General features: G+C 44.9%; 1 protein-coding gene across 1 annotated transcript in view; it reads right to left on the bottom strand.

Moving 5' to 3' along the window:
- Positions 1-255: 255 nt before the first annotated feature.
- LOC137078272 (alpha-2,8-sialyltransferase 8E-like) overlaps positions 256-17,194 on the bottom strand; it is a 38,093-nt gene continuing 21,154 nt past the window's right edge. Inside the window, exons 4-7 of the mRNA XM_067445431.1 lie at positions 7,224-7,368; positions 6,856-6,968; positions 6,682-6,759; positions 256-1,074 (exon numbers count right to left, since the gene is read on the bottom strand). Of these exons, the coding sequence (XP_067301532.1) occupies positions 582-1,074; positions 6,682-6,759; positions 6,856-6,968; positions 7,224-7,368 (829 nt within the window). The 3' untranslated portion in view covers positions 256-581. The remainder of the gene's footprint in view (positions 1,075-6,681; positions 6,760-6,855; positions 6,969-7,223; positions 7,369-17,194) is intronic.

Genomic DNA, 17,194 nt, shown 5'->3' with positions numbered 1-17,194 from the left:
CCAAACAACACATTTCTATAATGAAGCGCGGATGCGACATGAAAACAACGCTCTAATGCACTGCAGACAGCGAGCGCGCATCGCTCGTCACTTCAAGAGGAGGCGTGCATTAATTATTCTTGACATGCTCATCTTCCCGAAAATATTTCCAACAATCTATCAGGTAATAATCTCATGCACAGCTAACTACGGCAGCTGGTTTAGTCCAAAAATGATCAGTACTTTTGCAGTTGGTTCTGTTCGAGGTCGGATCACGTTCTTACCACAAACAAACCGCTCCAGAGTTCGTTTGAAAGCGTACCCAGACCAGCTCTTCAAGGAGGTCTCGGTACGTTTGTTTGGTCCGCTTTTGGTGCGCACCCGAGTGCGATTGCTGCTTTCAGACCTGACCAAACGAACCGCACCAAAGAGGGAAACCAACTCTAGTAGGATTCAACCGAACTAAATGAGGCAGGTGTGAAAGCACCCGTAGACATACAAAATGCGCAGGGGAGGGGTGTCTCCAGGAAAGGTTACAAAACCACTGGTGTAGATGATCGAATACTTTTTTGGTTTGGTGTTGCCACCTCTCAAAGTCCTCCCTATAAATTATTTTCTTGATCCGCCCCTGGTGAGGAGCAGGGCTGCAGGTGCAGCGTCAGCGCCCCCTGGCTGTGGAGCTGCAGCAGCCGCACAAACTCCTCCGGCATTTTGTGCATTCGGGGGTGTGGGCGCAACAGATCGTAATAATGGTATGGAATCGGCCGCTCCTGCAGGTCGCTGTCGAACGGCCAGAATCCGTAAACGTGCACGTGCTCACACAGTTCAAGTGCAGTGCTGATCAAAAGAAAACCCGTGGAGAGGCGGACCTCCTGCAGGCCACGCCCCTTCCAGAACCGGTCCAGTGTCCGCAGGTAATAGGGGCTGAAGAACAACACCGGCTGCTGAGGTCTGATTGGCTGCAGGACTCTGAGTGCTCTGATCGACACTGATGTGCAGAATGTGTAGGCAAAGGCGGGAATAATGAGGGAGGCGTTTCCGTACACACTGACCCGCTCCACCAACGGATCCGGATTGGCCTCCAGGTTTTTGAATCTGCAGACACAGAGTTTTTAAGAAATGCTGCTAACTGTACACTAGATGATCATACAGGTGCTGCTTATATAATTAGAACATCCTCAAAAAGTGAAACTTGTTCATTATATTCATTCAGTTCACATAGACTGATATAGTTCAAACGTTTATTTCTTTTAATTTTGATGATTATAACGGACAACTAAGGAAAATCCCAAATCCCTCAGAAAATTAGAATATTACTTAAGACCAATACAAAGAAAGTATTTTTAGAAATCTTGGAAAAGTATGAACATGAATAGTATGAGCATGTACAGCACTTAATACTTAGTTGGGGGTACTTTTGCCTGAATTACTGCAGCAATGCGGGTTGCTCAGGTTGCTCAGATAGTGGCCTTCAGCTCTTCTGCATTGTTGGGTCTGGCATATCGCATCTTCCTCTTCACAATACCCCATAGATTTTATATGGGGTTAAGGTCAGGCGAGTTTGCTGGCCAATTAAGGGCGTTTTCACACCTGAAAGTCCGCACCAAGGTCCGAACCAAAGTTTGTGTTTGGACATTTGGTTCTTTTTAGTTTGCTTTCACATTGCAGTTATGCGAGCGCACCAAAGAACTTTACACTAGCACTGGCGTCCTGTCGTCATCATCTATGTGGGCTGCATCTGAACATTGATTGGTTTGTTAGCGGACGAGCGTCTGACGTCAGTGTGTTGTCAATTCAGCGGCTAACTTTGACAAGAATGAATGAACAGACCCATCGTTGCCAATACTGTTAATATTATGGCATTACTATCTGCAGCACCAACTATACTCGAGGCAAATCCACCAAATGAATGTCCTCGCTGTGCAAACATTTTATCGGCGCCGACAGAAAAGGAGGAGCTCCTAGAAGATAGGCTTTTTAGCCAAACAATGTATTTGATTTTATAGTTATGATTAAATATTATAATGTTATTTTTAAATTTCATCTAGGCTATATTGGTTATGAAACGTGCACAGATGTGCAATATATGTCAAAGACATCGAGTCAGAAATAATTTTGACCACTTCATTAAGATTTGTTTTGTAGAAAGCTTTGTATTTTGTATCTTCATTGTTTCATCATTTGCCTTCATCAAACCGTGAAGGAGTGATCATTTGCGTTGCACATGAACTGGAGCGGTCTCATAAATATACCGAAACTCAGCATACAGGCTACTTCTCAGAGCACGCTGTTCACGCAAGCTGACATGACTACACAAGCGGTTCTGTTTAAAATGCTGCGTGCTCCATCACTGCATGTGCTGTGAGTTTAATCTGTGTTTTTTCACTAATCCTACACCAGAACTTCCTGTAAATGCTCTGAAAGTCCGAACTATACAGAAAATGCTTTCACACAAGAAACAAACCGAACCTTTGTTCTGTTTGGTCCGGACAGAGACTACCTCTTTTCGTCGGACCAAATTTCATCTGTTTGGTCCGGACCATGGTCCGAGGGAGGTTTCACACCTGTCATTTTGGTTCGTACCAAACTGAAAAGTTTGAAAATCCGGACCAAACAATGTAGGTGTGAAAGCACCCTAAGAACAGGGATACCATGGTCCTTAAACCAGGTACTGGTCGCTTTGGCACTGTGAGCAGGTGCCAAGTCCTGTTGGAAAATGAAATCTGCATCTCCATAAAGTTGGTAAGCAGCAGGAAGCATGAAGTGCTCTAAAACTTGGACCCCAAACCATCACTGACTGTGGAAACTTTACACTGGGCCTCAAGCAACATGGATTGTGTTCCTCTCCTTTCTTCCTCCAGACTCTGGGACCCTGATTCCCAAAGAAAATACAAAATTTACTTTCAACAGAGAACTTTTTGTCTTTAGCCTAGGCAAAACGCTTCTGACGCTGTCTGTTGTTCAAGAACGATTTGACACAAGAAATGCGACAAACCTATGTCTTGCATACGTCTGTGTGTAGTGGCTCTTAAAGCACTGACTCCAGCTGCAGTCCACTCTTTGTGAATCTCTCCCACATTTTTGAATGGGTTTTGTTTCACAATCCTCTCCAGGGTGCTGTTATCCCTATTGCTTTTACACTTTTTTCTACCACATCTTTTCATTCACGTCACCTCTATTATTAATGTGCTTGGACACAGAGCTCAGTGAACAGCCAGCCTCTTTTGCAATGACCTCTTGTTTCTTCCCCTCGTTTGCAAGGTGTCAGTGGTCATCTTTTGGACAACTGTCCAGTCAGCAGTCTTCCTCATGATTGTGTCGCCTACAGAACTAGACTGAGAGACCATTTAAAGGCCTTTGCAGGTGTTTTGAGTTCATTAGCTGATTAGAGTGTGGCACCAGGTGTTCACAATATTCAGATTTTCTGAGATACTGAATTTGGGATTTTCCTTAGTTGTCAGTTATAATCATCAAAATTAAAAGAAATAAACATTTGAAATATATCAGTCTATGTGTAATGAATGAATATTTTTTTGCAGTTTAACCAGAGTATAAATTTTATGTAATTACAATACATCTTTAAGAAAACAATACAATCTGAACAGGACCTGCATATAGTATTTTCATTTAGAGTATATAGGGATGCCAGTAATGGCGAATTAATGTGTTTTTGAGTAAAGTGGGAGTTAAGGCCCTTTCACACTGGACGCGATTTTGACGCGCGAATGATTCGCGCGATGGTTTTATTTTTTGATCAGCTGTGTGTGTAATGAGCTCTTCCACACCAAACGCGAATGTTCTAGGTCGAAAAAACAGCATTTTTTTTTCCTGCTTCGATGTCGATTTTTTTTACTTTCGCGGAGACAGAAAAGGCTTCAACCAATCACATACACGGAGACAAAGGTGACGTCACAGCAACAATGACAGACCTTCTTATTGCTTGTGTGTCTACTCATCCCTTTTTGTTTGATAAAACAAACAAAAATTATAAGGACAACGACATGAAAGACAATGTGTGGCATAGCATTGCCAGCCAACTCGGATATCATGACTGTGAGTATGTTGTGTGTTCGTTATTTGTTGTGTTGTTGAAGGCTAGCAGGCTAGACAACATTTGGGATAGAAAGCTAACACAGAGAGCATGTTTACTTTATAATAAGGAAACAAAATGTAGTGAAACTATCTAGGGCTGCTTGTACGATACTATACATTACAAAACGCACTGTGTTTTAGTTAGATGCAAAAAAAACTGTGGAAAAATCTCAGGGACACCTATGTAAGAAAAAGGAGAGAGGAAAAGGAAACTAAAAGTGGACAGGCTGGAAAACAGAGGAAGAGGTGGAAGTACATGGAGTGCATGAACTTCCTTGAGGCTTCTACTTCTTTCAGGAGGTAGCTGTAGCCTGTTAATTCAGATGAATAAACTACCCCCCCAACCCCCAATATATCTGAAATACAGCGATGAAGTTGTATTGTTTGTATAATGAGGTGGCACAGGAAAGTTTACAGAATGCTTTTGAACAGGGTCTGCAGCAATCTTGAGGAGGATCAGGTGATTGATGATGCAGGTCAGGGCACATCTGAGAGTGAGGGAGAGCATTCCTCTCCACCTCCTCAGAAAAAAAAAATCTAAGGACTTTTTTGAGGATTATTTATTGAGGAAAGAGCCCAGGGAGGAGAAGAAAGTCAGGGAGCGAGAGGAGAATAATGACACATATCATTTTTAATGAGCCTGGCCCCAGCCATGAGAAGACTGCCGTCAGAGCGGCAGTCCTGGCTAAAAATTAAATTTCAACAAATGGTTTATGAGGCGGAGTTTAGCCTTCCATCTATATCCACATACACTGACCTATAAATGATTCTTTTTTAAATATTGTGTTATCGTTTATTCTTATTTTGTGTCCTTATAGTAATAATTTCAACAAATAAATAGAACCCCAAATCAGAAAAAGTTGGGACAGTATGGAATGTGCAAATAAGTGATTTCTAAAATTACTTTGACTTGTATTTCATTGCAGACAATATGAACACAAAATATGTCATGTTTTGTCTGGTCAACTTCATGTCATTTGTAAATATGCATCCTTTCCTGTCATTCAGACCTGCAACACATTTCAAAAAAAGTTGGGACAGTAAAGCATTTACCACTTTGTAATGTTGCCATTCCTTTTCACAACACTTAAAAGACGTTTAGGGACTGAAGACACCAAGTGATGAAGTGTTTCAGGTGTAATTTTGTCCCATTCTTCCTGCAAACAAGTCTTAAGGTGGGCAACAGTACGGGGTCTTCGTTGTCGCATTTTGTGCTTCAAAATGTGCCACACATTCTCTATTGGAGACAGGTCGGGACTGCAGGCAGGCCAGTCAAGTACCCGTACCCTCTTCCTCCGCAGCCAGGACTTTGTAATGTGTGCAGAATGTGGTTTTGCATTGTCTTGTTGAAATATGCATGGACGTCCCTGGAAAAGATATCTTCTTGAAGGCAGCATATTATGCTCCAAAATCTCGATGTACTCTTCAGCATTAATGGTGCCTTCACAGAAGTGCAAGTTACCTTTGCCAAGGGCACTGACACAACCCCATACCATGACAGACCCTGGCTTTTGGACTTGTTGCTGGTAACAGTCTGGATGATCCTTTTCTTCTTTGGTCCGGAGCACACGGCGTCCATTCCTCCCAAAAAATACCTAAAATACTGATTCATCTGACCACAGTACACATTTCCACTGTGTGATGGTCCATCCCAGATGCCTCCGAGCCCAGAGAAGTCGACGGCGCTTCTGGACACTGTTAACATAAGGCTTCCTTTTGGCACAGTACAGTTTTTACTGCCATTTGTGGATGTAACTACGTATTGTGGTACTTGACAAAGGTTTGCCAAAGTAGTCCTGAGCCCATGTGGTGATATCGCTTCTAGATGTATGACGATTCTTGATGCAGTGCCGCCTGAGGGATCGGAGATCGGTTGTTCAGCTTAGGCTTGCGGCCTTGTCCTTTACGCACTGAAATTCCTCCAGATTCCTTGAATCTTGTAATTATGTTATGCACTGTTGAATGTGAAATATCCAAATCTCTTCCTATCTTTCTTTGAGGAACATTGTTTTTAAACATTTCAATTATTTTCTCACGTATTTGTTGGCAAACTGGCGATCCTCGGCCCATCTTTGCTCCTAAAGGATTAGATCTTTCTTGGATGCTGCTTTTGCACCAAATCATAATTTCAATCACCTGTTGACATCACCTGTTTCAAATCACATCATTATTTAACCCTTTTACCTCATTACTAGCCCTAAATTGCTCCTGTCCCAGCTTTTTTTGAAATGTGTTGCAGGTCTGAATGACAGGAAAGGATGCATATTTACAAATGACATGAAGTTGACCAGACAAAACATGAAATATTTTGTGTTCATATTGTCTGCAATGAAATACAAGTCAAAGTAAATTTAGAAATCACTTCTTTCTTTTTTTATTTGCGTTTTCCAAACTGTCCCAACTTTTTCTGATTTGGGGTTGTAATAATCAAGACATTGGAGTTTTTTCACTGGCTTCAAAGGTTTTAAATTATCAAAGTACAAATATTAGCACATATTTTTCATGTCGCTTTTTCTTTACGCGTCCTGTGTGAAAGGGCCTTAAGAATGATTTTATTTAAAAACGGCAATCATTAAAAATAAGAATCTGAGAGTGTGTGAGAACACTGACCGAATCTGACTGGGGTTGATGGTTATCAGATCTGTCTTCAGCCCAACATCACTGTCATTAATAGCTGCCAAATTAAATCTGCAGGAGAGAGAAGACTTCACATTAACATGAAGAATGGATGACTACAGATGGATGTGGTCAGTGAGTGAGCAAGGAATGATGGGATGTGTTTACCGTATGACGAAGTCTGCGCTGTCAATCTCATTCCCACAGCTGCTGTTTTTCAGAATCCCACCGCTGCCGACCACAGCACACCGACCCAGATGACGACCGGACCAGGGGAAGTCCTGCACACACACACACACACACACACACACACACACACACACACACACACTAAGCCCCTAAACCTACATATCATAGGAAACATTCTGCATTTTTACTTTCTCACAAAAAAACAAACAATAAAAATACGATTTAATATGTTTATAAATCCATTTACATTGTTGCTGATCTCAGGTTTATATTACATTGTGGGGATATTTGGTTCCCACAATGTAATATAAGTACACACACGCACACATACACACATAAACACACACCTCGGGCAGCATACTGTGAAGTGCTTCATTTATTGTGTATGTTTTTATTGCACTTGTTTCATATTCGATGGATTGATTGATGGCTGTGTTGCGTTTGGTGAGGATGAATGATTCTGTGGCGTTACAACAAAACTGCAGCCTGAGTCTGTCATAAACACAGAGAGAGAGAGAGAGAGAGAGAGAGAGAGAGAGAGAGAGAGAGAGAGAGAGAGAGAGAGAGAGAGAGAGAGAGAGAGAGAGAGAGAAGGGGAAGAGTTTATGAAGAATTTCCTGTCATATGACACACTTCAGTTTTCAAAGAGTTATTGTCTGAAGAGTTTAAACATCTTGTCGTTTTCTCACAACATTTAAAACCAAATCCAATCTTCAAACTACATTTAAAGAAAAAAAAACTCTTCTGGCAAAATAAACATTCAGCTCAAAACAATTTAATCTGTTCTGAAAATCAATCATACACGTCAATATATAAACACTACACATCATTCATTAGACATTACATTAAAAGAATGCTGATCTCTACTATAGCAATCGTAAATAGTAATCAGAAAATATTGTATACTGTGTATGTATGTTCAGTGCTGCAATGTATTAAATAACAAAGAACACTGCAAAAAAATGCTCTTATTTAGTTTTTTTTTTTTTAAATTTTGTAAAATTACATTAGATATTTGTTCTTGTTTTCTTGGGGAAAATATCAAAATGAAGAGAGTTTTTGAGGAAAATAATCTTATTTCTGATTGGGACGGAAACAAGAAACAAGTTTATTTTTCTCACCCCATTGCAGATCATTTTGCCTGTTTTAAGCAAAAACTCACTTCATTTTGATTTTATTTTCAACAAAACAAGAAAAAAATTCTTGTGTCGTTTTACTGATCTAGTAAATGCAGCTTGATTTAAGAATTATTAGATATTAGACTAGAATTATTAGATTATTAATTAATAATTAGATTAATTATTAAGAATTATTAGACTAGAAACAAGACAACATGACTGAGTAAGAAGAGCATTTTTGCAGTGCATCCTGGATGTGGGGTACTAAACTAGCAGTGTAAATATTTAATACGTATCAAACCTGAAAAATAAGAGGCTAGCAGATCAAAGAAAGCTGGAAGTGAAGCTCCATGATCTTCGAGTTAGATATGAAAATACCTTCAGATGAGCCATTGGCACAAATCAAAACTGCAAGAACTTCTCTTGAAGCCATTCTTACAAAAAAAGCTAAGAAATCATTATTATGCAAAGCAACGTATGTATAAATTTGCTAATAAACAAAATAAATATATAGCCAACTTTTTACCGAGGCTCCTTCAGGCTCAAATCATCTCTACTTTGAAAGACAATGCTGGAAATATATGTCATGATAATCAAGCAATTAATAGAGTTATTTGGAGTATTATTTAAAGCTACACTGTGTAACTTTTTTAGTTTATTCTTAGCTAAAAACACTGTTCAAAAATATATGTGCTCATTAATGTATATTTACTTCTTTCAAGTAATAAAGTATTCTTGTAAGTTTATAATATACCATTGAAAACACATACGGGTGAGGGGTTCGGATGCCGGCCGCCATGTTGCTCCTCCATCTTGAAAGTACAGTAGCCAAAGAGGGACATACCCGTAAATTCAAGCTTCGCCTTTCGCGTTTTAACACTCGATGGCACCGTGTCGAATGTGAAGAGGGGGATTGCCGTGTTAATCTTGGACTAAACCGGCCACCGTAGGAGTTAAAACGAAATCAGAACTGAGAGGAACAGAAACTAATATTCACTGGAGCTTTAGAGAACTCTACTCTTTACAATTGGAGTCCGATCCAAGTGAATTACTAACTAATTGCTTTGCTAATTTATCTGAGGAGCAATAGCAAGTTCTTAAAAGATTATTTTTCTTACCCCACTGGCAGATTATATTGATTATTTTAAGCAAAAACTCTTAAGTTTTAGTTATTTTTTCCCAAAACAAGACAATAATTTTTCATTTGTCTAGTAAATGTTTCTTAATTTAAGAATTGTATGATATTTTGACTAGAAACAAGACAAAAATAAGTAAAAAAAGCATTTTTTGCAGTGTATAGATCAGATGGGCTTTGTTAAGGGAGCTCTTCATCCCATAATATTAGTTGGTTACTGTTGAATTGGCCATGAATGGTCAATAATTGGTTGAAAGAGAAAAGAACTATAAAAGCCACAAGAAAAGAAAACTTCTCCCGGGAGAGAATTGACCTGGAGAGGAAGACAAATGTTCCCCCTCATTGAACAGATGAAGAGATCAAATGGCTGTGTGATATATGCCATTAAAAATCTTATGTTGCAGAGTGAACTTGAATGAGCAAATTGTGAAATGTTCAAACTGCAGGAGAAGTTCAGAACTCTAGACACGTATAAGGAGACCCAGTCTTGCCCGGCAGAAAATGTTGAGTTTCTTTTATGATCCTATAGATGTTGTGTAATCTATTGTTTGCTAGATATGCAATGATTGCTTAAAACATTTAACTCCTATTGCATCATATGGAGAATTGGGGTTTAGCGTTTTGTAAATGTGCTGAGAAGAAAAGGGAAGTTCAACCTAGCTATCAGGCCTATATCAGGAACTGGTAGTTTCAGAAGAACAGGGAAGTTTTACCAAACTGCCAGACATATATTAGAAGCTGGTAGTTTTAGAAAGGTGTGTGTTATATACACTCACCTAAAGGATTATTAGGAACACACACTAATACTGTGTTTGACCCCCTTTCGCCTTCAGAACTGCCTTAATTCTACGTGGCATTGATTCATTAAGCTGCTGAAAGCATTCTTTAGAAATGTTGGCCCATATTGATAGGAGAGCATCTTGCAGTTGATGGAGATTTGTGGGATGCACATCCAGGGCACGAAGCTCCCGTTCCACCACATCCCAAAGATGCTCTATTGGGTTGAGATCTGGGGACTGTGGCGGCCATTTTAGTACAGTCAACTCATTGTCATGTTCAAGAAACCAATTTGAAATGATTCAAGCTTTGTGACATGGTGCATTATCCTGCTGGAAGTAGCCATCAGAGGATGAGGACATGGTGGTCATAAAGGGATGGACATGGTCAGAAACAATGCTCAGGTAGGCCGTGGCATTTAAACGATGCCCAATTGGCACTAAGGGGCCTAAATTGGAAAAATGTTGCCTGGTCTGATGAGTCTCGATTTCTGTTGAGGCATTCAGATGGTAGAGTCAGAATTTGGTGTAAACAGAATGAGAACATGGATCCATCATGCCTTGTTACCACTGTGCAGGCTGGTGGTGGTGGTGTAATGGTGTGGGGGATGTTTTCTTGGCACACTTTAGGCCCCAAGGGGCCTTAAGTGTGCCAAGAAAACATCCTTATTTAGTTCTTTTTGTGCACAAAAACTATTCTCATCTCTTCATTAATGATTGTAGAGCCGCTGTAGTGAGATGGGCTTTGTAACGACGTCTTTAGTGCCTTTATGGGTCTTGAGAGAGGAAATGACATTGGTGTCAATGAAGGCCTTTCTGAGCCATCGGATTTCAACACTAATATCTTCATCTGTGTCTAAAGATGAACAAAGGTCTTATGGGTGTCAAAGGACATGAGGGTAAGTAATTAACGACAGAATTTTCATTTTTGGGTGAACTAACCCTTTAATGTTATTAATCACTCAGGTCTCTCTGCAAAGGTAATCTCATTAGATGCTGAGAAGGCATTCGATTGGGTTAAGTGGTCATATTTATTTTCCGTGTTTGGTCATTTTAACTTGGGAAACACTTAAATGGGTCCAAATTTTAGATACACTCCCAACTTCCTGCCTTGTCACAAACGGCACCCGATTATCTGAATTCGTCTCTTCTCAAGGCACCAGACGAGGGTGTCCACTGTCACTATTATTACTTGTTTTGGCTATTGACCCAGGCCAGTAGCAATTTGTCATCAGAGAAGACTCTGATATGGAAAATGATCTATAACATCTCTCTTAATGCGGATGATGTTTTAATCTATCTAGACTCACTGCAGAATTCTTTTACCAAATGAATAGATTGCATCTCTGAATTTGGTGCCTTCTCTGGACATTAAATTATTTTTGCGTTCTTTGGGCTTGGATGTCTTTTTTGTTGTTGTTTAAGTGGTCTTCCTGTGGTTTTACATATTTGGGCATAAAGATTTCACCTAATTTGGATTGCCTTTACAAATTAAATGTTACCCCGACTATCTATATGTGGCAAGGGGGGCGTGGTTCAGCGAGGTCTGCAGCGGGAGAGAGAGCCGCGGGACGAGCGGTAAGTGAGTGGGTTGGACGCAGATTAATAACACCTGTCTCTTGTTCCAGTAATGAGCGCGGAGACGGGATAAAACACCAGCGGAACCAGAGACCAGGGAGAGAGAGAGTTCGGACGGTTGATGCCAAACCCCCACAGAGACTGAGTTACCGGAAGCCGGAAGTGCCGACCCGGAAGTGATCGTGTGTTTATGTGAATCCACACCGCAGTGTGTGTTATTGAAAGTTTGAGTTAATAAACAAGCATCAACCGTCTAGCCGACCCCCGTGTCCTCTTCCTTCCTCATACTATCGAACTTTGCTACACTGGTGCCGAAACCCGGGAAGGAAGTAGGACAGCGCCGCCGCCATGACAACGCCCTCCGCCTCGCCATTTGCGGATGTCATCAACTCCCTCGCGGTCCTCCACCAAGAACACCACCAGGCGTTGCTGGACCTTCGGACCGAACAGGAGCGCCGCTTCGAGGCGATCGTCCAAGGCCAGCAAGAGGACCGCGAGCGGTTCCGGAGCTGGATGGACCGGGAGGTTCGCGCCGAGGCCGCCGGGCGGGCCAGCGCACCGGTTCACGTGCCCCTCCAGAAGATGGGGCCGGAAGACGACCCGGAGGCCTTCGTGGATCTATTCCAGAAGGCAGCGGAGGCCTGCGGGTGGCCCCGGGCACAGTGGCCGGTGCGCCTCATCCCCCTACTATCCGGCGAAGCCCAGGCGGCCGCGCAACAACTACCGGTCGCGAACCTCCTGGACTACGACGACCTGAAAAGGGCCATCCTTCAGCGGGTCGGCCGGACCCCGGAACAACACCGACAGCGTTTCCGGTCCCTGGAGTGGGGTGAGTCCGGTCGACCCTTTGCATTGGCCCAACAGCTCCGGGACGAGTGCCGCAGATGGCTTCTGGCCGCCGGCAGCGACGTGGACCATGTTGTCGATCTGGTGGTGCTGGAGCAATTTATCACTCGGCTTCCCAGGAAGACCGCCGAGTGGGTCCAGTGCCACCGGCCCACGTCGCTGGAGACGGCCATCAACTTGGCGGAGGACCACCTGGTGGCGTGCCCGGGGGTCGGCGAACCCCCATTAACTTCTCCCTCTCTCTCTCCCCCCTCTCTCTCTCTCTCTCGCCCTGTCCCTCTCCCCAGGTCCCGCCCTCCAGGCCCTCCTCGCGTCCCCCCCAGAGGCCGGGGTGGGATGGGCCTTGGACCGTCTGGGAGTTCGCGGGCCCCGCCCAGGGGGGCGGGGCCGCTGGGGGCTGGTAGTGACAATGGCTCTGGTTCCGCCCCCTTTCCGCGCTCATCCTCCAACCCACTCCCCGCCGCCGGGGCAGCGGGTAGGCCTGGGCTGGCCTGCTGGCGGTGAGGCGATCCGGATCATTTTGTGGACCGATGTCCGATGATGGACATCGGAACAATGATCCGGATCCCGAACGTCCAGCGGACCACCCCCGATCAAGCAGGAGAGTACCAAATTCCTGTGAGTATCAAGGGGGGTACATATCAGGCCTTGGTGGATTCAGGATGTAACCAAACCTCGATCCATCAAAGCCTGATGCAGCCTGGGGCATTGGATACAAGCCGCATGGTTAAGGTGCGGTGTGTGCACGGGGATGTGGTGGAATACCCGGTTGTCCCGGTCACGATACAGTTTCGGGGGAAAAAGCATAGTATAGAGGTGGCGGTTAGTCCACACCTCCGGCATCCGCTAATTCTGGGGACAAATTGGCCCGCCTTTTCGGCGTTATTGGGGTCGTTATGCGCGGATGCCGCTTGGGAGAAGAAGGCGAGGAGGGGGGCGGCGCGAGTGCAGCTTGGGGAGACTGAGACGGGACCCTTGGGGACAGCTTCAGCGGAACCGAGCGGGATCGAGAGACTGATTCTCTCGGACCGCGATGACTTTCCGCTGGAGCAGTCACAAGATGAGACCCTCAAAAATGCCTTCCAACAGGTCCGATCGATTGACGGTCAGTCTCTCCAACCTGCCTTGCCTGTCTCGTATCCATATTTTGCCATAATCAAGGATCGGTTGTATCGAGTGACCCAAGACACTCAGACAAAGGTAGATACAACCCAGCTGTTAGTACCAAAGAGCCGCCGGGAAATGCTTTTCCAGGCGGCTCATTCTAACCCAATGGCGGGCCACCTGGGACAGGCGGCCACGGTGAATCGTTTAATGACCCGATTTTTTTGGCCAGGCATTCATGACAATGTGCGCAGGTGGTGCGCGTCTTGTCCGGAATGTCAGTTGGTGAATCCACTGGCCGCCCCAAAAGCGCCATTGCGCCCCCTTCCATTAATGCAGGTCCCCTTCGAGAGAATTGCGATGGACCTCATCGGGCCATTAGAGCGATCCGCACGCGGACATCGTTTTGCGTTAGTTATCGTGGACTACGCAACACGATATCCGGAAGCAGTGGCTCTCCGCAACATCTCGGCGAAGAGTGTTGCGGACGCCCTGTTTCGTTTAATCTCCCGGGTGGGGATTCCGAGGGAAATCCTCACTGATCAAGGCACGGCGTTTATGTCACGCACGTTAAGCGAATTGTACGGATTATTGGGCATTAAATCCATTCGAACCAGCGTCTATCACCCACAAACAGACGGCTTGGTCGAACGATTTAATCGCACTCTTAAATCCATGATCCGTAAATTCGTACAGGAAGACGCCAAAAATTGGGATCGGTGGTTAGAACCCCTCTTATTTGCTGTGCGAGAGGTCCCGCAAGCCTCCACGGGGTTTTCCCCCTTCGAGCTTCTCTACGGTCGGCAGCCACGGGGGGTGCTGGACGTCCTACGAGAAACTTGGGAGGAGGGGCCTTCTGTGGCCAAAAACGAAATTCAGTACGTCATGGACTTGCGAACAAAACTCCACACCTTGGGGCGGCTATCTAGGGAGAATTTGTTGCAAGCCCAGGACCGCCAGAGCCGGTCATATAACAGGGGTACTGAACTACGCAAATTCACACCGGGAGAGAAAGTGCTCGTTCTACTCCCGACGTCGAGCTCAAAATTAATGTCAAAGTGGCAGGGGCCGTTTGAGGTCGCACGACAGATAGGAGAGCTCGATTATGAAGTGATACGATCCGATAGGAACGGGGCACGTCAAATATACCACCTCAACCTGCTAAAAAAATGGAATGAGGTGGAATCAGTGTTGTTGGCAACGGTGATCGGGGGAGAGGATGATCTCGGGCCAGAGGCGAGCATTAAAGCGCAATCAGTCGCGCTGGCCCCTGGGGGAGATCACCTCTCACCGTTACAACTCACTGATTTATCGAAATTGCAGGCGGAGTTCGCTGACGTGTTCTCGCCCCTACCGGGACGTACCGACTTGATTCAGCACCATATCGAGACCGAGCCGGGCGTGGTAGTTCGCAGCCGGCCGTATCGCTTGCCTGAACACAAGAAAAAAGTAGTTCAGGAAGAATTAGGCGCAATGCTCGACATGGGAGTAATCGAGGAGTCCAACAGTGACTGGGCGAGCCCGATAGTTTTGGTCCCCAAAACAGACGGCTCGGTCAGGTTCTGTGTGGACTACCGCAAGGTGAACGCTGTGTCGAAATTCGACGCGTATCCAATGCCGCGGGTTGAAGAGTTGCTTGATCGGTTAGGCACGGCTCGATTTTATTCGACACTGGACTTAACAAAGGGCTATTGGCAGATCCCCTTTTCTCCATTGTCCAAAGAAAAAACAGCTTTCACCACGCCGTTTGGATTACACCAATTTGTCACGCTTCCTTTCGGCTTGTTCGGGGCGCCCGCAACCTTCCAGCGACTCATGGATAGGATTTTGCGTCCCCATGCTGCATATGCTGCTGCGTACCTGGATGACATAGTGATTTATAGTCACGATTGGCAGCGGCATATGCAGCATGTGAGGGCGGTCCTGAGGTCGCTGAGGGGAGCGGGGCTCACGGACAATCCAAAGAAGTGTGCGATTGGGCGGGTGGAAGTAAGGTATCTGGGCTTCCACTTGGGTCATGGGCAGGTGCGTCCCCAAATTGATAAGACTGCCGCAATTGCAACCTGTCCGAGGCCCAAGACCAAAAAGGAGGTAAGACAGTTCTTGGGGCTGGCGGGATATTATAGACGGTTTATACCAAATTATTCGGACCTCACCAGCCCTTTGACTGATCTTACTAGAAAGGGGCTACCAGATACGGTCCAGTGGACGGAGCCGTGTCAACAGGCTTTTACCCAAGTGAAGGCTGCTCTATGTGGCGGGCCGCTTTTACACTCCCCTGACTTTTCTCTCCCTTTCTTGTTGCAGACTGACGCGTCGGACAGGGGGCTGGGCGCAGTCCTGGCCCAGGAGGTGGAGGGGGGAGAGCGGCCGGTGCTGTACATTAGCCGTAAGCTCTCCAAGAGGGAAGCTAAGTACAGCACCATAGAGAAGGAGTGTTTGGCCATCAGATGGGCCGTTCTCACTCTCCGCTATTACCTCCTGGGGCGGGAGTTCACTCTCTGTTCGGACCACGCTCCTCTCCAATGGCTCCACCGCATGAAGGATACCAACGCGCGGATCACCCGTTGGTATCTAGCTCTTCAGCCGTTTAAGTTCAAGGTGGTCCACAGGCCGGGTGCTCAGATGGCTGTGGCCGATTTCCTCTCCAGAAATGGGGGGGGGGGGGCTGCGTCGGAGCGAGTCGGGCGGTGGGGGTATGTGGCAAGGGGGGCGTGGTTCAGCGAGGTCTGCAGCGGGAGAGAGAGCCGCGGGACGAGCGGTAAGTGAGTGGGTTGGACGCAGATTAATAACACCTGTCTCTTGTTCCAGTAATGAGCGCGGAGACGGGATAAAACACCAGCGGAACCAGAGACCAGGGAGAGAGAGAGTTCGGACGGTTGATGCCAAACCCCCACAGAGACTGAGTTACCGGAAGCCGGAAGTGCCGACCCGGAAGTGATCGTGTGTTTATGTGAATCCACACCGCAGTGTGTGTTATTGGAAGTTTGAGTTAATAAACAAGCATCAACCGTCTAGCCGACCCCCGTGTCCTCTTCCTTCCTCATACTATCGAACTTTGCTACACTATATAACTATTCACTTTGTTAAGATGAACATAGGTTTTAGTGTCTGAGTTTTTTTTTCATAGGTGATGTAATGGAAAAAAGATAAGTTGATGACCTTTCATCAGCTTCAAAGTGTAATATTGACAGTAGACACATCTTTGCATAACCAAATACATAGCTTTGCATCAAAGCAGTTAAAATACCATCCAGATGGCCTCAGCCTGTCAACAAAAGAGCTGAACAAACTTTCATCTTCTCGGTCAGTACATAGTCATTTTTATAATATGCTGATAAGTTTGAACAAGGATCATTTGGGAGCAGAAGCAGATTAGGGACTGGTGTGTCAAACACACTCTTATTTAGCAGGAAATGCAGTTTAAAATATTGCACAGATTACATATTACTCCGGTTCCACTTCCCAGACACAAATTGAACCCCAATTTTTCCAGCCTATGCAATAATTGTAAGGTTGCTGATGGATTCTGGGCAGAGTTTGTCTAGAAGGGGATCAAATATGTTCATGTGCTTTACAATTAAGACCTAAGATCTGTTTATTGGGACTTACACTGGAACTCTCTTGTGCTTTTAAAGGGTCAGTTCACCAAAAATGAAAAATATGTCAATAATAACTTAGCCTAATGTGGTTGGACAGCCGTCATATTAGTGTTGAAATCCGATGGCTCAGAAAGGCCTTCATTGACACCAATGTCATTT

This window comes from Pseudorasbora parva, chromosome 6 (assembly GCF_024679245.1).
Source record: "Pseudorasbora parva isolate DD20220531a chromosome 6, ASM2467924v1, whole genome shotgun sequence".
NCBI classification, from domain to species: Eukaryota; Metazoa; Chordata; class Actinopteri; order Cypriniformes; family Gobionidae; genus Pseudorasbora; species Pseudorasbora parva.
Note: the sequence above shows the minus strand (reverse complement) of the source record. Positions and strands in the feature narration are given on the sequence as shown.